Source organism: Bombus bifarius, unplaced genomic scaffold, assembly GCF_011952205.1.
Source record: "Bombus bifarius isolate JDL3187 unplaced genomic scaffold, Bbif_JDL3187 scf7180000008288, whole genome shotgun sequence".
Classification (NCBI taxonomy): Eukaryota; Metazoa; Arthropoda; class Insecta; order Hymenoptera; family Apidae; genus Bombus; species Bombus bifarius.
Genome location: NW_022884571.1, coordinates 922,071 through 944,741, shown reverse-complemented (window position 1 = coordinate 944,741; position 22,671 = coordinate 922,071). Strand labels below are relative to the sequence as shown.

Here is a 22,671-nt window from a genome sequence, read left to right as displayed (position 1 = left end):
ATACCACTGTTTCTTACGCGATACATAGGGAACAATAAATTTAGCTCAAATAGCTTTCCAAAGGATACCGATTAATGAGAAGAAAATATCGCCGAACCAACCAGCCTGTTTCAAAGAAAGAAAGACACAAACGCTTATGATACGATGCCGTGGAAATTACGTTGCTTCGTGTCCCCGCATCGAACTATGGAGAGTCGCTTAAAGTGGAAGGCAAGAATAATCATGACGATACATGTTCGACAAGGCTAAAGAACTACATGTATAACAATAAGAACACTCTGCTCGATAATCGAGAAACAATGCGAGAAAAACAACTATTTAGAAGATCGCAAGAAGAACGAACCAGTCGATAGAATGAAAAATCACACCGAACATCGAAGAACATTCGAAGCATCGAAGAATTGACAGACTTGACGATCGGAAAACAACGGCTTGTTTGCAGAGCTTGGCATTTGAATGCGATAAGAAAGCGTGTCCCGTTCTCGCGTGCTTGTTTCTCTGCTCGCTTTTTATCGCGCTTCGCGGTTCTGTAGAATAAGCTCACGGAAAACGTTGGACCGATAGACGAATCGAGTCAGGTACGAAGAATCGTTGTTTCACAAGAGATCCTTGTTATACGGGAGCCGGATAATTGTACGGTATCATAGAAAAAGATTGCGCGAGGTGGAAATTGTAACGCGAGACCATATAATAAACACGATCGAATTTTGGTTGACGCTTGTTCGCGCGAGACACTCTCCTGGGCACACGTGATTAACGAAACTCCTGGAAGAAAAGACTAAACGTCCTTTCAAAAATCTCACGCATGGTATTTCAAAAAGAACGTGAACGACATTCCAAACCGTCATGATCGTCGATAGGCCGTTTCAAAATTCCTTACAACATACAATCGCAATGTGTACGTACAATCTGTACACCCTTTGTCGCGTCTCTTTTAATCGATACGCCGATAAAATGTGCGCGCAATTCGCACGAATCGCCGCCGTTCGATCAGCCGCGATCGTTCGTTCCGTCGGGAAAACATATTTCAATTTTGGCAAGCTTCGCGATACGACAGCTGATACGATATAGCGAGTGTCCCGATTTGTCTTCGTATGGATTACGCGACGATGTATCGTATACAAGTAACACAAAACTAGCCTCGCATTAACTTTATATGAACAACGACTATACTAGTACTGCCACCTTTTCGCTACTCTACTATTAACAACATCAACAGCAACAACACATAATATATCAACATGAATATAATATCTGTCCTCGTAGCCTAGTTCTTTCTTATACTTATACATTAGGTACGTGTGTAATATACATAATATACGAGCGCGTATACGCTGGCACAGATAGCAAATACATTCAGACGACCTGTCTCTCGAAGACGTTCTAATGGCGCTCGCGTACGCATTATGCATATTACAGGAATATAGGAAAAGGACGAAACGATGATCGTCCCGATTGAATTGTGCGATATCTTTAAGATATAGCGCGCGGAGAAAAAAAAACATTCAAAGGAAATGCATTGCGCGAGCCGAACCTGACTCGATTTTCTCGGAGGACTTTTGCACACCGGCTCGCGAGACCAAAATGTTTGCGGCAAAACTATAGATACGAACAATCGAAACGTATTCGACGCGGTTCGATATCGCCGCAACACACGTAACCTGGTTAATCGAGGAACTGATTCTCTTCGCAGTTCGATTATTCGTAAAACGTTCCGCTCTTGTCTATACAAGCGTTTGGAGAAATTTACGCCCACGCATCGCCGCGATACCTGTACGGTTCTTGGAAATCTATCGAACATTGTGCTTTGCATCGAATCGTGAAAATCTTCTGGTACCCCAACTTCCTTCCTCACCCCGTTGAACCCGTTTGGTATCGCAAGGATCAGCGATGCGAGAGGCGTGCATCGTTGCGACTAAACGATCAGAAAGACATCGACACACGTATAATGTGTATACGAACATTACATATATATGTATACATATTATAATATATATATAAACTTCCGATAATCTTGTACGACTTAGCATAATATACTATTGATTTCTCTCGCGTTAGAACGCTACAGGTAGTCCAATGACTACCGCTACTTAAATTATACCCGCTTACATTTACATTATCTCATCTTTTAATAGATTATCACTGATTTCCTCTCGACTTAAATATTCTCACCAATCGAGTCCACCGCAACGTATAACATTTTTCTTTTCCTTCTCCTCTTGTGGAAGATGGTAACTCGTTGAGAAATGCAATCACGATAAATCGACATAAACTTAAGGAAATGGTAACTCGACGTGTACGACCGTTTCATCCGGATGGAAATCTACAGCTACGTTTAAGCGGACACGCTAAACTACCTAACGCTAAACTGATCTCTTTCTGCCGGATACGCAACATACGATAATACCCATCTTATAATAACAAAAATACAGTGTTTTGCACATGAATTAAACAGCCAGTTACTATAACATTGCTAGAGGTTTAGGATACCTTCTCACTATGTTTCTCATAGGACTTGCAATTTTCGCTATCGTCAGTATCTTTCCGTTATCGAGCGCATATTCTACTTCAGTCGACCAACTAAACCGTACGAGTCGCTCGCATACCTACTACCAGAAAAATTCTATGCCTCGAGAAAACAGTGTATACCCAATTCATACATCGTTGGTTGCATTGACTCATTGTAAAATCGTCCAAATTATAAATACGATAAAAGAAAATTTCATAAAAATTGTTGCGTCAAATGATCTTTAGAAAAACGAAGTAACCCTAAAGATATAAATTTACACAAAACTAACATGTACAATTGGAGCGTAGAACTGCGCAACACGGAGAACGTTGACTCCCTTTTCGCGATATCTCGCAAAAATGGTCAAAATGAAACGAGCCTAAACACTAACAAGTTACGCAAACGTTCATTGTGCAGATTGAAATTTTCGCAAGACACACGAAACTTTGTACATCGTAATATAAAAGAGGCCCCGTTAAATAAATAAATCGACGGTGGCAAAATAATCAAGAACAGACAATAGTTTACCAACGATTCAGGATCAAGTTCAGTCTCCAAATCGAAGGGATTGATCCGCTCGTAACCCGTCGGCGCAACATAAACGACGACAGTATTATAATTGCAAAGGTACTCCTTTCCTTTCTATTCGCATTGATCACGATTACGCTTTGTTTGTGCACGTGAATGTATACGAATGTTTGTGTGCGTGCGTGTATGTGTGTGTGTATATATATACACACATGTTGCATATTATAAGATGTAATGGTATATCGGTCATGAGCACGAATCATCAATAAAACGACATTTTGTAAAAGCTCGCGATTCTCGATACTTCCGACGTACCGAAATGACGATTACCAAATAAATTAATGCGATGGATCACACGAAAAAGATTTACAATGCATAGGTGTGTGGCGTTTAACCCCAAATTTGTAATAACTGTTAAGAATATACATATATATGTACATATGTATGCACATATGTATGTATGTATAATATACATATATATATTAAGATATATGTGTATATATATATATATAATACGTATGTGTAATATCGAATTACTTAAATTATCGTATAATTAGAAACAACAAGGACAATGTTACAGCGTAACATTTTTGATTGTCTTCCTAAAAGAGGCTCGCCCCAATCGTTTCGCTCCGGCCTCAAAATGGCTGCAGCATGAAATCGCGCGGTACAAAAACGCTAGAAACGTTTCCATTAATATTTAGTTTCTTTTTTCTTCTTTGTTTTTTTTTTGTTTTTTCTAGATTTGCTTTCTTTATACAATACGGTCTCTTTATCATTCACAATACGGACTATTCAAAAAATGTCTTTATACGGAGTACTTTCAGTCAAAAATATATCAAATCACGCACACGCCCATCCGAATCGTAAACTTTATCGCGTTCCTTACCTCTAGGCCAAAGAGATTTCACTCTCACTAACGTACTTCCTTTATCGTCGCATTTTGAATTCGGCAAAGTCCGACCAACACACCGATCAGTAATGTTTTTTCGTATTATAAACAACCCGAGTATCCTGGAACGCGATTTAACATCGACTTGTTAATTAAATAACATCTTATACATATAATAACAAGTTAAATAGTAGCACTTAGAAATATTATTCTTATTTAGAATCGTGTACCTCTCTCACATAGTCATACTCTTCGCTCTTACCTTCCGAAATTTCATTGGCTTTTAAAATGGAACAAAATCTCGGCACTGACAACGATGATCTTTTATGTAAAGAGAATAGTGCGTTTAATACTATGCGTAAGTAACATCGAATAAAAAAAGAAAACAAAAGAAAAGAAAAGATAAACTTCCTATCCTTGCGAACGCAATGGTCAATGCTACTTTCCGTGTTGAGATCAAAATGGCGTTCCCGCATGCGCAGAGAATCAATCGATTAAACAATCGATCGATATATATTACTAATCTTTCAAAGAACTTTGAGTAAATAGAAAATAGTCTTAACGCGTTATTCAACGCCGAACCTTTCATAATAACTCATATGCGACGAGATTCACGTGTTTGAATGCATTTATCCGTAGCAATCAGTTAAAATGTTGCTTATCAGATCATTAAATCTTTTCAAAAGACATTCCTCGTACGTAAGACGTTTATAAAATGCTTTGTGGACAAAACATTATATAACAATTACCTTCTAATCTGATGGCGTTCTGCTCATCGAAATCATATATCACCTTATAAATGCTGCACGTTTTGCAAAGGAGATTTTTGGAAGTAAATAAAATTATTTTAGCAAAATACAGGTAACTGCGTAGACTTCACGAATTTTCTATCATTACACCGCCGCTGCGATCCCTTTTTGTTTGGGATGCGCAACGCACAATCTGTTACTATCAACTTCCCAAATAGATACACGCTTTCAGCAAAAGCAGTTTACTGCCATGAATTTGAGAATATTCCAACCATGTCATTACGAGACATCGATATTAAATTATCGATCATTTTAGTCAATCAATACGTATTCCCACTAAGAGATTCCGGCATACTAGTTCCGCCGGATGGCGACAAAGGTAGCTCCCCACTCTCGAATTTACTACATCGACTGCTGTACTCTGCCATTAGAGATGCTTTGATCTGAATATAAGGAAACATACATCTTATATCGTTACCATCATATTACACAAATTGATAATCCTAAACTAAACACAATGTCATAAATTTGTACCTTTGTCCTTTCTGCTTCTAGCCTTTGTCGAACTTGTTCGTGCTGTCGTTCCAGCTCTGCCTTCTTTTTCTCATAAATTTTCGTTAACCGTGTACATTCATTCACGCCCTTTTCAACCGTGGACTTTGCAACTTCCCTCTTCATACGATCTAGCTCGGCTTTATCTTTATGTACTTTTGCTAGCTGTTTCACCTACGATTAAATACAAACGGCTGCTACAATATCTGATACGTAATTTAGGAAATACATTTTATGCATTATATTTTATATATCATATATATTATAGGACAATATAAGAAACACACTTCTCCATGCCTCGTGGCTTGAAGCTTTCTCATAACATCGGCGGTTTCTCGTTCCAAAAGTACTCTCAATGTTTTTAATTGGTTAGATTGAGAGGTTTTCATTACTTTCTCTACTGTTGAAAACAAGCTTTCATAATACTTTTCTTGAAGTTCTCGTTCTTGTTGCACATGAGCTTTGCATACAGCCAGCAAACGTTCGCTCTGACTTCTGGGAAGTCCCTTTGGAGCTCCACCATTTCCTTCGCGATTTTCTATGTCTGGGCATTCTGATGTTTCTGCTAAAGCTAACGTGCTCAACCCTACTTCGCTTGAAAAACTATAAAAAAATATAAAAATATATAATCATGTTTATACATGAACGGGGTTGCTTGAATAAAAATCATTAACTCACATATTCCTACTCGACAACCGTTTCACTAATTTATGGCTGACATAAAATTTCGATTTGTGCTTTTCACCATCAATAGATCCTTTTTGCGTTTGCATCCTTAATTTTTCTTTCTCATGCTTTTTCCGTAATGATTCGAGTTTTTTCTCAAGCTCCATTTTTTTCTCTCGGACGAGTTTGTTCTCCATTAATTTTTCTAATGATTCAGCCACTATTTCATCATTCACTGTATCATAAAACAATTGTTTATATCTTCTAAATAGAACGTGATCGGTAATCGATACTTACTGCCGCTGACATTGACTGGACTTTTATTTGTAGAAGCATCAACGGCTTGAACCGTAGGTGTCGACGTTCCATGCTCATTATCTTGTGAATCAGACGTGTTTATACCAGCAACAGATGGTCTACCATGAACATTCGTCGATGTCGGAGTAAGTGTTGGTAATTCACCGACAGATTGTAATCTTTTTGTCTTGACGATTTCCTCCTAAAACAAAACATTAGAACGGACATAATAATAAATTGATTTATATATATTGATCGAAATTTTTTGACCGACGAACTTACAGTTGGTTTAGAAGAAGTTGCTCCTTCACCAACTTTAGGCTTATCCTAGAAAATGTTAGTATGCATTTGTTAGTATATTAGTAAATTAGTAATAAATAAATTCTTAACGTTTCAAACCTTACATCAATTTCCTCCGGATCTTCTGCACAATCTGTAAGAACTGATAATTGCTTTTCCCTTTTTTCTGTTTCACTCTGATATTTAATTGGATTTGCCAAAGCTTCGGCAAGCTCACTCAGCCCATCTGGTACGTAATCCTTCACAATTACGTGTAAAAATAAATTTGCTAATGGTAATGGTTGACCACATTCTGTTCTAAGAGCAACATGTCGGTAGCCCGGACATAACCCAACCACAGGTAATACTCTGTGACCAATTAAACGACCTGATTCCTCGTACGCAGCTATTCTAATTGAAGCAAGTTCAGGCAGGACAACCTAATAAACAGATAAATCAAATCTTGTATTTATAACATCAGTTACATAGAAATATTAATTTTTACCTTTTTAAATATGAAAGGTTCCTCGTCGTACACAGGGTTAATTCCATTGTTTGGAACAATTTTCGTACGAAATCTCTTTCTCACTGTGTCTGCTGGTAAACCATACATATCTACTTCCACGTAAGTACCCACTCTTTTGTCTGTTAAGAACTGAGCCGATATTACGTGTATATGAACTGTTCCCGCTATAATACCATCTACAGTTGATTCCGCGAAAGGATCCAATCGTTGATCTTTTCGTCTCATAAATTCTGGCTTCAGAAGATACCCGCAACGTTGATTATATTCGAAAATTCCCAAGTTTAATTGCATAGCAAGATCTAACACACGAAATAGTGCAAATTAGTCTACACGCAATCCGTGATTAATATTAAGTTTATTCAAAATACAAACATACCAAGTGTCTGATAATTTAATGCGACCAGTTGACAACCCGCATTCCAAAACACTTGAGGCATAAAATTACTAGAGTCGAAACGCGTGCCTGCCGGGTACACTCTAGATAGTTGATGTTTATTATAATTTACAAACTCTAATGGTCTTTCTTTTAAAAGCGTCGTAGCTTGTTTTTCGTCGAATGATGACATCTCGTACATACGATTTTTCTCTGTGAATATTGATCAAATAATGGAATCATAATATCAAATATAAAAAAGTTAATTTAATAATTGTTACTGTAATACACACATATGAACGTACTTTCAGCCGATTCGAAACTGTTGAAATGAACAGGTTGCACATAATTAACTAAAGCTGAAATTTCCGCTCCAGCTTCCGTTTCTTTCGCGCTAGATGCTACTTTGTCAGGTGCAGGCACTTTATCACATTTAATGTCCTCCACATTTGATTCATCCTCTTCTGTGCTTGATTCCTCTTCTTCATCTAAAAAACAAAAAAGGAAAGAAAAATGTAATTTTTTCTATGTTTTATAATAGTTAAAGTTATGATTTTACAACTATAATTTTTTTAATGAATACTAACCTTCATCATCCTGAGTGCTATCCTTACTACTTTGCCTCTGCTGCAGCATAGGGGGATGTGAAATGTCTCCATTTCCAATTTGCTGATCTTTGTCGGTCGTTTCAACTTGAGGAACAATATCTGGTGACGTACCATTCTCTCCCTCCGCTACTTGATTCGTTACTCCGTTATCTTCGTTTTCTTGAGTTCCTTCTTCAGATTCTGTTATTGGTGTCGGTTCCTTCTTCTTATGCTCCTTTTTCTTATGATGATGTTTCTTTTTGTTCTTGATTATAATCTTACGTTTTAATAAAGATGGAGGTGGTAACTCTTGTCCTGGTTCCAACTAAATAATACACATTACAAAACTGAGATTAGAGATAAAATGTTATGACTGTAAATATACTAAAAATACCTTATGAGATTCAAGAGGTGCGTCTAGCAGCATTTCTCCAAATAATTCTCTACAATACTGAGCTATTTTAGCTTGCTGTCTTGGATTACAATGATTTTCAAAGCTAAGAATAACAGGATATTCTGATGTTTTGAAAGCACTTTCAGCAATTGCTTCAATTACATCTCGTGCACTTATTTCAGGTACAAATGTATATCTACAAAATATTTCTAAAGGAGCGTTTCATACTTAATTTCAAATACAATAAATTATCTTGCTATAAAATAAAAATACCCATGCACAATGACAGGTTCATCAAATTTTCCGTTCCAAAAGTCCAATTCTACACATCTACAACCAGCAAGCAGACACTGACGATATATTTCAACGGAACTTTTTCCGGTAAGTTGATGTCCTAAAAATATTAAAAAAAATATAAGAACTAATATATTTAAATCGATATTTAAGGCGTTATTCAAAGCCTGATCGATTATGAATAAAAGTAACAAACGTGACGTACCTGTTAAGTATGTATTGTGACTAGAATTTATAAAGTAATGCGCAAGCGGCTGGTCCATATCGTCCGATAATTCAAGTTTCGACAAAGCTACGATTGGGTTATCTTCGCTCATTAAATACCTCAAAAATCCATCGAAACTTAGTTGACCCCGGTTGGCATTACATTTATTTGGTTCATATTGACTTATAATGTCCTTTGCTCTCGCCTCATTTGCATAAGGATACAATATCTCGTTTAAACGCGGATCTCTTTGAGTTTTATTCAAAAAATCAACAAATTGGGTGATGGACATTAGCCTACGCTTATTATTGCCTACGATGCGTTCAAAAACTTTTTCAACATCCGATCGTTGAGTAAGAGATTTATAAAAGTTGAAAAAATCTTCAAATTGAAATTTTTGTAATGATATTACGTCATTCTAAGAACAAACGGAATACAATTTTTAATGTCAGGGAAACCATATTCATATTAAATGTATAAAATATTATACTCACTTTCCCAGATGGAAAACCGGAAATATCAAGCGCTTTCTCGACGCGTTTACGATCTTCTTTGTTTTGCGTAAACATTCTTATTATGCTGAAATAACAATATATAAAATATATATATATGTATCTTATAACATTTATACGTATTATATATTTATTATATGTACTATATATCAAATTTAATACACATGTGAAAATTGTGCTCACTTCTTTACAGGAATCTTTTCTGACTTATCAGCTCCAAGTGTAAGTTTAGTGTGTGCTTTTTGTAAAAACATAGTTGTGCTGATATTTAATAGAGATAAATTATACGCGAGCTGAAAAATTTGCTCTGTCCAATGTTGTGCAACTTCTGCTCGTGTTGTACAGAAGTTAATAAAATTCATATTGACAAAGTCAGATCCATAGCAAATTGTTACTGTCTTTTCCTCTAAAGAATCTTGAGAACCCATTGTCACAAGATGCTTTAATTTGGCATCCTGAAAATCATTTGCTTGTCTAAGCATGTTGATAAAATACATATCTAAGATTTCAATGCAATGGTCCTAACAAGATTTATTCTGATGGAATTAGCTTATGCACATTATAATAATAATAGCAGTTTCCATTACAATAAGCTACTAACATTAACTGAAACTACGAACAATATCACTTTAGAAAATGTTTATTGATTTATAGGAAAATGAAACAGATAAGAACGGCTCTGTTTCCTATATAACTAAGAATATGTCCATTGTGTACAAAGATAGGTGTGACTGAAAAAAATGAACTACATTGAGGACATAAAGTAGGTAACATTCTATTTATAGATTTGTCAATAATTATCATGTGGTGGTGCTGTGCGTCATTAGCAACCACGCAAAAACATGATATAATTATAGAAAGTCAAGACAGCTTCATTTCCAAATATTTATACCTAATGCATACTAATATATAGATCTAATGAAACATTTAACTAATTTTACTCTTGTCCGTTACGTAATCAACCATAAATTGACTTATCTAAATTAAAGGATAAGGAACTAAAATACATAAATTACCAAAGAAAAAGAATAAAGAAAGAACAATGTAATACCTTCGGTACTTTTGCGTGTTTCCCAGTTCTTGTATCTCTTATTACAGCAATATCCAACATATCCATCTCATTATGTTGATCCACCCAATGCAAATAGAATCCAAACTTGTCTACCTTCAATGTTACTGGAGTTACTATACCAGAATCCTATATAAAAATATAAATAAAATTAATATCATACATATAATAACATAGCTTGAATATTACAATTTAATTATACAATCTACAATATTGTACTATGATTTGTTTTGCAACTCATACCTCATCCCATTTGATGAATTTTTCTCCGTCTTGTAGTTGTTGAGACACCTCAATCGGTCTAAATTGCAAGACACTACCTGTTGTTTTGTTACCCGCCATCCTGCCTGAAGGATACTGCGAGTAGTTTGGTATAGAAGCAATATTACTTCTTAGCACATATGCATTAATAAAGGAGCAAGCGATGCAGGCTAATTATGCCAGTAGCAATGATAACAAGCACAAAGACCTTGATAACCACAATGACAATGACGATGATGTCAATGGCTGTAACCAAAATGTTGATGACAGCGGTAATACAGAAAAAAACGATGAGAACGATGACGGCGTCGACAACAATAATGGCACCAGCGACGAGAACGACGATGACGGCAACAACGGCGGCAACGACGATGATGACTGCGACGATGACGACGACGACGACGACGATGACGACGATGACGACGACGACGACGACGACGACGACGACGACGACGACAACGACGACGACGGCGACGACGACGACGACGACAACGACAACGATGACGACGGCGACGGCGACGGCGACGACGACGGCGAGGGTGACGGTGAGGGCGACGTAAGCCTCATCGAGAATTTCTTATGCATTAGACGCACCTCGTGAACCACCTTATCTTGACAGGTGCCGTTGTCTGATCATCTGTAATGAAAGATGAAATCGTATTTTGACAATGACGCCGTCGCCGTCGTCTCAAAATTCTGGCGGGTACCGTCTTATGAATATCGATAACAGATACGTGGAGATTTTGGTCAACATCGACGTCAGTCTCGATTGATTAAACGTTTTGAAGAAACAACAAATCACGAGAATGTGAAATCACTGTCTAGTACCACGATGGAAATGAAAAGAATAATTTAATACATATGCCCCGCAATAAAAGGAACTTCCAATTGATGTGCACCGAGAAAGTTTTTATACTTCTGAGCACTCGCGCACTCACTTGGTCCAGAAGAACATTCTTCCGCGCGTCGTACCGAAGGTGTTCCGAGCAAGTCCAAGCACCGCCACCCGTCATCCGTCACCCGTTACCCTCGTCGCCAGGAGGCGCTCAGTTTCACAAACCACCAGATTAACGAGGACGCACTACACGTGCGCCTATCGCGCTTAAATTGATTTTAATGCAAACCGTACTACTTATAGTTTTTCTAACGCTATTATGATCTTGCTATTTCCACGTTCTTTTACTTTTAATTATAAAATTATTATATACTGTCTACAATCGTGACCTTCTCCTTTCTATATCGTATATGTATATGTTTTGTTCGAACGCAATTCAAAGATTTCGGCAAACTATGATACTAATTCTGGTCTTAGCTAAAAATAAGCATATGCCCTCCACATAGAAAAAGAACTAATCAGCTGCACCGAGTTCATTAAATCGATCTAATCTTATACCGCAACCAGTAAAGCCGATTCAATTTGATTTAACGAGCCAATGGATAAACAAATTATTCAGTATTTTACAACATTTTAATAGAAGTAGAATATTTACATTATTAATTAGAATTTCTTAATCGTTTTTTCTTTCCAATATATGTAACGTTACGGTTAAGCAAATTTAATGTTTTTTGTATTAACAATTACAAAATTAAAGTGTTTTGTCCGCATTTGATATATATATATATGTATAAAATATAGATATAATTACAATTAAATTGTTACTGTTAGTTCCTATAAAATTATGGAAGTTTTATATTCAAGGAATTTCAATTGTTAAAGATATAATATAAATGATGGGTAAATGTAATGAGGTACAGGGTTTTTATATATGTTAACAAAATTTCATTTGGTATTTATAGCATAGAAATAAATAAATAGTCAAATATGACTGAAATAAAGAACAAAGAAGATGTATAAAAGTTTAAATATTATCATCGCTCTCAATTCGTATGTAACAATCCTTCATCATTTCTGTTAATTGGATCTCCTTTTAATAATGCAATGATCATGCTGAAACATATAAGTTAAAAATAGTAATAAGTAGTAATTTAATTTTAGTAATAATTAATGAAATATCCAAAATGTATATACCAGTAAAGATAAATAAAAAAGAAAATTAGGTAATATCCAAGATGGATCATACAGTCTCTTGCATGCCTTTTTAATTGTCCACGATTATGGATTTCTGTAGGATCATAAACTCCCATATTACCACTAGGTACTCCAAAGTATTCATAGAGTAACCATAGTGTCATAGGCAAGTTCACTAAGCACAATATTAATTGTCCATGTGTTAAGAGTAAAAATTCTAAGACTGAATGTGCTACAAGCTTTGGTACCACCCACTGTAAGATATAATTACAATTTAATTAGTACATTAATAATTAATTAAATAAACAATAATTAATCAGAACAATAAGTAAATAATAATTATAATTTAGAATAAGTTTTATTATATTTAAATTAATTAATAATTGTAACAAAAGTGTATGTATAATTACCTTGTTTAACTTTGAACAACACTGTTGAGCATTCAAATAATCACATTCTAAATCTGATAGAGTTATGACCTATATATACTTTTAAGATAAGGAACCTCATTGTGCGTCTTTTACTAATAAAAGACATAAATTACCTTAAAAACGTCGAAAATTAGATATGGCGCCATTAGATTTACTGCAATATCATTAAAAAAAATTTACCACAAAAATCCCTAGACATATTTTCAATAAATTATATATAGAATTTAATAGTCGAATTATAAAGTTAAATACATAATAAAATATAAACACTGCAATTTTTCGTCAAATTATAAAATATAAAAAGGATACAAAATATACCAAAAGGAAAAGTACTGAACCGGTATCGATTAAAGCAAGTACAAACAACAACGGCTCAGATATTAGACCCATTCTAATGATCTATTAGTTCAAACAAATAGATATTAGATAACATTAGGATCGAATCTGATGATTCATGAGTGTCTTTCTTCGAGATAAAACCACTTAAAATGCTTCCCACGTGCAAAGTTCAATAAACCTAAGAGAAAACTGAAGTGACCGATTGTCAAAATCGACAAAATGAACAACTCACAGTGTTGCCAACTATCGAGAATGTTTTCTAAGTTACAAAATAGTAAAATAATAGTCGTTTCAAACTAATATCCCTAGTTGTCGATAGCAATGAAATGGAATTTTCTACACCAGAGAGGAAGTTCTATACTAAATACTCACATTTTATACCACAGATAAGATATAGCATAGATCTAATAACTCAAACATTTCGTCTCACTGGACTGAAATACCGACTTAGGATAAGATCGGAAATATCGGAGATATCGTTGAGATTCCTATAATATTTGGCGATATATTTAGAAATTGTATTCAATTTAATCAGCAAAGCCAATAGGGAAACATATATAAAAATTACCATTTTCATATTTTTATTACTTTAATAATTATATACTGATATTATATGCGAAAATTGTAAAAGAGCTTTAGAGTTTTCAGTTTGCGTAATTTGTAGGTGTTCACTCTATATATTAAATCTCATCTATGTTCATGTTATCAAATTAGTCAATAGAGCATGAAACGTAAATAATTACATACGAATTATTTATTTAATAAATTAAACTGTATATTTTTTACATGTAAATATAAATATTATTTATAAATTATTTGTATGAAACTTCTAAAAAGCATTACAGAATAAGAGGTAAACCTGTCCTATTCTGTGAACAAATTTCATCTCATACAAATATTTGTTACTTGTAAAAACATATTTATAAGTATGATATAAAATAATAATTATAGGAATGTTTCGAGACACTCCAAAGATTATTATAGAAGATGGATCTTCTCCATCTGCTTCTTATATTATGTATGTTAGAATGGAAGACTTATTAGAAAAATTAAAATTGTTACATTATGATATTCAATTTTTACCAGAATTTAAAATAAAGGCCATAAATAGGTAATATTCATTGTATACAAATGTTGTAATCTTATATTATATGAATTGGTAAAAAAAATATTGATTTGAAATATAGGAATTATTTTGTAACACAAACAAATCCAGGAGAGCAATTTTATACATTCACATCATTAGCTGCATGGTTAATTAGGAAAGCAGGTGGGAATTTTAAAGCTCCGCAAGAATCAGATGATCCTAATGCTACAATAGCTATAATCTTGGACTATTTAAGAGATATTCATGTACCAATAGAATTTCCACCCAATAAGCTCAAACAAGGAAGTGGTGAACATGCCATTTATGTCTTAGATAACTTAGCAGATGAAGCATTGAAAGCACAAAAGTTTCAATGGAAGAAGTAAATTAAAATAAATATACTTAATAAAGACAATATAAGTATGATCATATATTACGCAGGTAAACATTTCTAGAGTAGAAATATCACCTGACGAACCAAGTAACGAACCAGAGATAGAAGATGATGATGCAGAATTAATTTTAGAGAAAGTAGAAGAGGAAATGATGGCTGAGTATGATGATGAGGATGAAGATATTTTACATGTTGATGATATTACAAAATTATATGGACAGAACTTTGTAAACATAGTGATAAATGTATTTATAAAATGTAGAAATCATATACTTTAACTTCTTGTAATTTTTTTTGTAGAATGAAATGCAAAAACCTGATGATATTTTAGAATCTAAAACAAACAGAGAAGAGTGGCAACTAGAATTGGAAAGAGTTTTACCTCAACTGAAAGTAACTGTAAAGACAGGTATAAAATATCCAACAAAATATTAAAGAAGTAAAATTAATGGGAAAGATCTATTTCAGATTCAAGAGACTGGAGATCACATATAGAGCAAATGAAGCAATTACGTACAAATATAGCAACAAATTTAACTGGAACCAAAAATCAACTAGATAAACTACATATTGATATATCTAATACTCTAGATAAAGTAAAAACAAGAGAGTCCTATTTAAATAGGCAACTTGAACCTAGTTTGAAGGAATATCAAATGCTTCAAGATGAATTGTCGAAAATTAAGGAACAATATCGAGATACTAGTGGAGGTGTTACAGAAAGAACAAGAATTTTTAATAAATTATCAGAAGAATTAGAGCATGTAAAGAAAGAAATGGATGAACGAGGATCAAGTATGACAGATGGAAGTAAGTAATTTCTAAGCAATTTTATAATGTTATATAAAATATGTCTTAAATATCGATATTGTTTATAGCGCCGCTTGTAAATATAAAAAAGACAATTACTAAAATGAAAAATGAAATTTCCGAAATGAATATTCGAATTGGCGTATTAGAATATAGTTTAATGTGTGCAAGAATACGTGATCGCACGCAGTTGCAAGAAGATATGAATAATCCAAATGCCACCACAATAACTTAATAGATAATATTGATTATATGAACCTTTTTTAGCAAAACTTAGCAGTATTATCTTCTTTTCATGTACTTAAACGTAAGTTATGTGCTATTTGTTTAGTTTCTCACTAATAATAATCTTTAATAAGGGTCCAATAAAGCATTTATCTCATCATAGTCATCATGTTTGTAAAATTTGTATGCACCAATGTATCATATAATATTTTTATGATAAAATCATATTAAATAAAATTGTGCAGTAGTTAAAAATACTTTTTTGTTCCTATACTTGCTTTCGAAAGATAGTTATTTATAAAGCGTAATCAAAATTCGCGGTCTCTTTTAGTATTTGATCAGTTGAATCATTCGAACTGATAAACCGGGATAAAAATGAAGGAACGTGCCAAAGATGAGCTGCTTACTACAAAACGATCCCTTTCCTTTCGGTAATCTCTCAGTTGGCGTCGGCCTTGCGAAGTGTTCGCTCGAAAACATGCGCAAGCCAGTTGTGTTATAATATTTCGTTATCATTGGATGTGATATCCCGTATACATTTTAATCAGAGTGCATTTTAAAAACGTGGCGGCCTTTGATCACTAGTAGTATCTTATAACGCTACTAGGTCTATCTTCTAATAAAATTCATTCAATAGTCGAACAGGTTTGTAAATAAAGTCATACGATTTGTTTCACATCCACCAACTTCGATCAATCAGCTTTTTACTTGCATTTGTAGTTCGTAGTAGTACACGCGTTCTAAATTTTTTTTAACGTAATTAACTGGTCATCGACGTGTATCCGCTGTACCTTGTTGCAACAAAAGCTGTTCATAATTAAAATAATAAACTAAATAGTATAAAATTGCATGCGTTATTTTACACGAATCAAAATATAATAATCGAAAATATGCATAAACGTAAAGTGTTATTAGAAAGTCATTGACTCTTCCATCTCTCCAGCAGGATGCACTTTCTTCTCAGTTTTAAATAATGCTTTACACATTTACAGTACTTATCGATCTTTCTTCAACTTTCACCGATATTTCTCCGTATGTATTTAAACAAATTTACTTGCTTTTAGTGACATTCCAACGAAACATTACTAATATCAGAGAGAAAATTTCTTCTCTACTAATATGCTTACTCTTAAATAGATTAGTTAAAGTAATCGATCAAATAGTTTCACTCATTTACTGAAGTAGAGAAAATCGCTATTTTTAGTTACTTTTTATGAATATTTAATTCGTCACAAATTTCGTATTGCTGATTAGTCTGATTATTAGATATGTAAAAATATGATGAAATCATCATGGTTCATAAGTTCGGTATAATTTATTCTCGTTATACATAATTATGCAGCATAATGTGCGTAAAGCGCTACAAGTTTTCTGAAGATAGAATAGTTAAGTTTAAATGGGTAACACTTGACTCATTAGAATATACAAATGCTACAAAAAGTAATACATCGATTTACTCGAATAATAATGTCACATAAACTCATCGATGCAAATGCGATGACGATCGCGTTTTATAGATAAATTTCACCGCCTACTTTACAATCAATTTTGAATATTAATCAATATCGAACTTTGTTCAGTACATAATAACAGATAATCTTTTAATCTAATGGAACAAATTGCTGATTTTTAATTTATTTTGATAATATAGATTACATTTTAACTGATAATTTAATAAAAAATATTTTTATTTTAGATGGATAGATCTTGTTATTTATCATTCCTTGAATGTATAATATGTAGAAAATAATAAAATACTCAGTCGGTGAAAATATTCTGTTTCGAACTTATTAATCATTGCTTTTTTCATTTCCGAGGAATCTTCAGAACTGCGTGACAGTTTCGTTAAACTTTGTATGACCGATGCAGAATTTCGATTTGCCCCTAATAGAAAACGATTAAGATAGCTGAATATATTTATGATAATTATATTTATGATAATTATATTTATAAACAAAGTTGATTATCTTTCATAATGTACGATTTAAAGGCATGATTATAATGGTATCTGAGTAAAGTACTATCAGAGTAAATTTTTTTATAACTAATTCAACATAAGAATAAAAAGTACACATAACAGATAAGATAAATAGTGCAAGGAATAATATGAATAATGGTATTATTATACTTAAAAAATAAACATATTTTTCTCTATGAATAATCATGGAACAGTAATTGTCGACATAACAGGAGGTCACGGAAGACTTTTACAAAATATTGCTAATTGAAAAAACTCATAAACAGAATTTTTAACGAGATTGATTTTCACTTTATGCTGTGTAATGATCTTATAAAAACAATTTTTAACAAAAAGAAATATTTCCGTATGTACGTTTCACTACTGCTTATGATGCCGCTGTAAATTAATAAGTGAAATCACTGGAATTTCGTAAATACAGAATTATGAAATTTTGTGCTTATAGGAAATAAAAATGTATTTATTTGCAGTACGTGGTTCTTAAACTTATAAAGGAAAGGAAACACAGTGGAACATTGAGAGATAATAAGTTTTCAAATATTAGCGCTTATATTCTGAAATACATTATGCGCAGATATTACCATATTTATTGTCTGAACAAACCATCTTTGTTTTGCATAAGTGAATTTTTCTCGCTAACTATATATTACAACAAATATATTCAAAATGTTTCTTAATGCAATCTCAGCGCTATCAGTCTTTTATATATTTGGTATTACATTTTTAATATTTATTCATTTGAAAGACACCTATAAAATGCTACCTTCATCTTGTTTTGGTTGTGTTACATACTAACCATAACATTTATTTGTGAATGTGCATACTGATTTATATTACCAAAAGTGTTTAAAATATGGATTGTATATTCAAACTTGAGCGTACAAAAAACGCCGCAAGTACAAACGTTAATAAATATTCAATATTTAATCGTAATTGTATTCTTAATACAACAGAATGTGCCCAACCAAGATTAATAGACAATTAAAAAGCATGTGACATTATAACATTATACATTATACATTATATATTAATAACCAGCATCCTTCACTATATAATCATATTTAACAATTTTGATAAAATATTTTGATAAGAAGTATTATCTTTTTCAGGCCAAAGAAACCAGATAAAATGATGACGATTCGTAAAAAACTTCTTATCATTTTTTCAATAGGTTTAGTATTAACAATTATTGGATTAACTACTGGAATTCTTTGGTTTATGATTTATTCATCGATCTTAAACACGGTAGATATAAAAAAATTGTACCTACAGCTATGATCATTAGTTAAGTTTTACATATTATTTTATAGCAATTATCTTTAACACCAACGTCTACAAGCTACAAGCTGTGGGAAATAACGCCAATTCCTATGTATCTGAAAATATACATGTTCAATTTAACTAACTATGAAGATTTCATTTCAAATAATGAATCTAAAACAAAACCAAATTTTGTGGAAATGGGTCCTTATGTATTTAGGTATTAAATTTGTGTCAAATATTATAGTTTTTATTAATTAGAAGTCAAACAACATCGTACAAATTTTATTAACAGGGAAGTTGACTATAAGGTAGAACAAAAATGGCATGACAATGATACCATAACATATCAAAGGAAAAGGGTATGGCATTTTGATAAATCTCTATCAAAAGGAGATTTAAATGATAAAGTAACTAATATAAATCCTGTAACTGCTGTATGTATCTTTTAATAGTACACTATATAGTAAGTGCTACTCTATCTTATTACAATATGTCCCTTTTCTAACATTCTCAGAGTGTCGGATATGCATTAAGACATAAAAAACCTATTCTCCGTGATATAGTAGATAGAGTAATGAAATCAGTAGGACAACAGTTAATAATTACCAAGTCTGTTAATGAATTACTTTTTGAAGGCTATGAAGATACTATGTTAAAAATAGCACAAAAAATTAATTTCACAGAAATTCCATTTACCAGATTTGCTTGGTTTTATGGGGTAAATTTCATGTTAATATTATTAAAGCAAAGACATAACTGAAGAAGCATACTTATAATATTGTCTTGTTCACAGCGAAATGGTTCTGCATCCTATGATGGAACATTCAATATGTTAACTGGTAAATCTAATTTACTCGATGTAGGAATAGTCAAAGAATGGAATTTTAATAACAGAGTAAGTTATTATCCTGGAGAATGTGGAGAAATAAGAGGAACAAATGGTGATTTGTGGCCACCATTACCTGATAATAAAACTGTATCTTTCTTTGTACCTGATATTTGCACGTAAGTTTAGTAATGAGTTTAACTTTCTATTAGGAATGCTGAAAATCAAATAAATACATACTATTTTTTGGGTAATTATGTTAATAGGAGTATGTCAGTAACATATGATAATACAACTATTCACGAAGGATTAATAGGAGCTAAATATATTAGTGACGATACAATATTTGACAATGGTTCAATAGTACCATCGCGTTCGTGTTATTGCGAAGGAGAATGCGTTCCCTCTGGAGCATTAAATATTTCATTATGCAAATGGGGTGCTCCAGCATTCATCAGTTTACCACACTTTTATTTGGCCGATCCAAGTTACAGGGAAAATATCAATGGAATGAAACCTAGTAAAGAAAAACACGAACTTTCAATATCCATAGAACCGGTAATTATCGCAAAACAATAGGTATCAATTAACAATGACCATGTCATACTATATTATACAAAGAAAAATTTTTGTAGAAAACGGGCGTTCCACTGTACGTGCATGCACAACTACAATTAAATTTGTTGATGCAACCTGACCATGAGATGTCGTAAGTTCTTATTTTATCTTTTTACTATGGAATATAAATATAATATAACAAATAATATATATGTAAGTGAAACTTAAGCATATCTATAAAATATCATTTTCAGCATGTTTAAGAATATTAAAAAAACATTTATACCAATGTTATGGTTTACTCAGGAAGCTTATCTGACAAGTAATTATGCTCATATAATTAAATTTATCATTATTTTGGAATCTCTGGGCAGCATAACTTGTTATGGTATTGCCTGTATTGGCATTTTAATTATTTCTACCGGCATTTTTTTGTACATTAAGCATGGTTTGGGTGAAGAAGAAAATCAAGTTTTATTGTCAAACAAATCTAATGAAAATGATGATATTAGTACTGTTAATGAATGATTGATTATATTTGCAAGCATATGATTAGATTATATGGAAAGATATAATCAATGTCAACGAAATAAGAAACAAAAACCATCTTCGAAATCTTAGAGTGTATAATAATTATGTATGTAGATTACAAATCTTACTGTATATCTTTTGATTGAAATTGATATAACAAAATTGAAGATAACATAAAGTTGATCGTAAACAAAATTATATTCATACAAAGTTAGTGCATTGTTCAAACTGTTTATAAATATGCTTTAAAATGTAACTATAACAGCAATCAAGTGCCTGAGTGCTTTAATGATAACAATCGTTAGAAATAGCGTAAAATACAATAGATACCTCGAATACTTAAAAGTGAGATGCATATAATAGCAAATCAATATTAATATGTTTCCTTTCGTAAGCGAGGGATAAAAATATATTCCCAATCTCTTGTATAATATTTTCTTAGTACCTATTCAAAATATGTATTATATTGTAGGTATGTATATATTTTTATCTATGAAATCTGAAGAAATAATGAGTATTAGAATCACATTCATTAAATTCAGTTTATATTAATGTTCATCATATAATTAAAGTTATAGCAATTACAATATTATTACAGCTGTGATAACTACAGTCTTGTTTTATTAGAATAAGAATTCTTAGAAAATAAAAGACATTACTTTTATACAATACATTGTTGAAAGTAAATTACATATATGTATGTATATATTTTCTTCGTATCATGCCCTTATTATCCCTTTGGTCTATCTTCTTGAGAAATCACTCGTGTAACTTCTAGATGTCACTACTGTTTAGTTTTTTAAATGAAAAAATACATTTTCTACCGTATTGCGGTCTGATAAAATTCTTGTATAAAAAAAATAGAAAAGAACGATGAAAAAATAAAATTAGCAAATTTTATTTTTTGCATCAAATAGTCTGGCTTTTACTAAACAAAATAGGTATGATGATACGGTTGAAATTGGCTGGTAAAATGACACGCCACGGCAATAGTAGTCAAACATGAGAATTGTAGAAACCTCGTAAATTCATTATTCATCAAAATTCTTGTAAAAAAAAAAAAAACTTCGGAAGGTCTTTTAAAAAGGGAACCATTCTAATTACGCTCTAAACTATTTTTACATTTAGTACCTGCAGTAATATTACTGACACAATGTATAAACTACCAAAATAGTTCTTTCTTCGTACCTAGACCACCAATTAAATATGAAAAAATATTTTGGCCGAGTACATGCAGATCTACAAAGCAGAATGTTTTATCGATCGGCTGTAAAGTGATTTCATTATTCACGTGTAAAAATAAAAGAATCCTTCGTTCGAGAATAGCCGCTTTCCGCTGTTGATTCCCTTTTTTCCACTGCCATGCAATGTACATATTATTCTTTCAAAAGATGGCGATACAGACGTAAATTTTTCAAGCGCGGTAGAAAATACGGAACGAACGAAAGGACATGAAGCAAATTAGAAAAAAGTACTGAACACCTTGGAAGTATGTAGTTTCAATTTG

General features: G+C 32.6%; 4 protein-coding genes across 9 annotated transcripts; 2 read left to right on the top strand and 2 right to left on the bottom strand.

Moving 5' to 3' along the window:
• Positions 1-522: 522 nt before the first annotated feature.
• Positions 523-11,742, bottom strand: LOC117212317 (1-phosphatidylinositol 4,5-bisphosphate phosphodiesterase classes I and II). Of its 4 annotated transcripts, XR_004488437.1 has the most exons (20): positions 11,632-11,706; positions 10,676-10,789; positions 10,415-10,561; positions 9,547-9,818; positions 9,346-9,430; positions 8,852-9,269; positions 8,626-8,746; positions 8,353-8,548; positions 7,959-8,283; positions 7,677-7,859; positions 7,375-7,584; positions 6,978-7,297; positions 6,598-6,912; positions 6,476-6,520; positions 6,194-6,395; positions 5,909-6,131; positions 5,518-5,833; positions 5,213-5,404; positions 4,679-5,121; positions 523-4,051 (listed from the first exon to the last, which is right to left on the bottom strand). XR_004488437.1 is itself a non-coding variant. In XM_033457041.1 (19 exons), exons 1-19 carry the CDS (start codon positions 11,704-11,706, stop codon positions 4,999-5,001), a joined length of 3,882 nt encoding a protein of 1,293 aa, XP_033312932.1. In that variant the 5' UTR covers positions 11,707-11,742; the 3' UTR covers positions 523-4,998. The 4 variants fall into 4 exon arrangements, 3 of the variants coding, with proteins under 3 accessions (XP_033312932.1, XP_033312935.1, XP_033312934.1); XM_033457041.1 differs by having other exon boundaries at positions 523-5,121; positions 11,632-11,742; XM_033457044.1 differs by having other exon boundaries at positions 523-5,121; positions 10,676-10,779; positions 11,632-11,727.
• Positions 11,743-12,413: 671 nt separating this feature from the next.
• Positions 12,414-13,819, bottom strand: LOC117212321 (protein cornichon homolog 4). The gene is made up of 4 exons (XM_033457050.1): positions 13,463-13,819; positions 13,133-13,201; positions 12,723-12,976; positions 12,414-12,641 (listed from the first exon to the last, which is right to left on the bottom strand). Exons 1-4 carry the CDS (start codon positions 13,541-13,543, stop codon positions 12,572-12,574), a joined length of 474 nt encoding a protein of 157 aa, XP_033312941.1. The 5' UTR covers positions 13,544-13,819; the 3' UTR covers positions 12,414-12,571.
• A 333-nt stretch (positions 13,820-14,152) lies between these two features.
• On the top strand, positions 14,153-16,252 carry LOC117212319 (intraflagellar transport protein 57 homolog). 2 transcript variants are annotated; one of them, XM_033457047.1, is made up of 7 exons: positions 14,153-14,345; positions 14,444-14,603; positions 14,680-14,961; positions 15,035-15,209; positions 15,274-15,382; positions 15,442-15,783; positions 15,852-16,252. In XM_033457047.1, exons 2-7 carry the CDS (start codon positions 14,446-14,448, stop codon positions 16,016-16,018), a joined length of 1,233 nt encoding a protein of 410 aa, XP_033312938.1. In that variant the 5' UTR covers positions 14,153-14,345; positions 14,444-14,445; the 3' UTR covers positions 16,019-16,252. The 2 variants fall into 2 exon arrangements, with proteins under 2 accessions (XP_033312938.1, XP_033312939.1); XM_033457048.1 differs by having other exon boundaries at positions 14,154-14,345; positions 15,035-15,200.
• Positions 16,253-16,966: 714 nt separating this feature from the next.
• Positions 16,967-21,756, top strand: LOC117212318 (protein croquemort-like). 2 transcript variants are annotated; one of them, XM_033457045.1, is made up of 9 exons: positions 16,967-17,040; positions 19,096-19,231; positions 19,297-19,466; positions 19,542-19,683; positions 19,764-19,967; positions 20,043-20,254; positions 20,342-20,633; positions 20,711-20,784; positions 20,888-21,756. In XM_033457045.1, exons 1-9 carry the CDS (start codon positions 16,982-16,984, stop codon positions 21,159-21,161), a joined length of 1,563 nt encoding a protein of 520 aa, XP_033312936.1. In that variant the 5' UTR covers positions 16,967-16,981; the 3' UTR covers positions 21,162-21,756. The 2 variants fall into 2 exon arrangements, with proteins under 2 accessions (XP_033312936.1, XP_033312937.1); XM_033457046.1 differs by lacking the exon at positions 16,967-17,040 and adding an exon at positions 18,556-18,698 and having other exon boundaries at positions 20,888-21,305.
• The last annotated feature ends 915 nt before the right edge of the window (positions 21,757-22,671 follow it).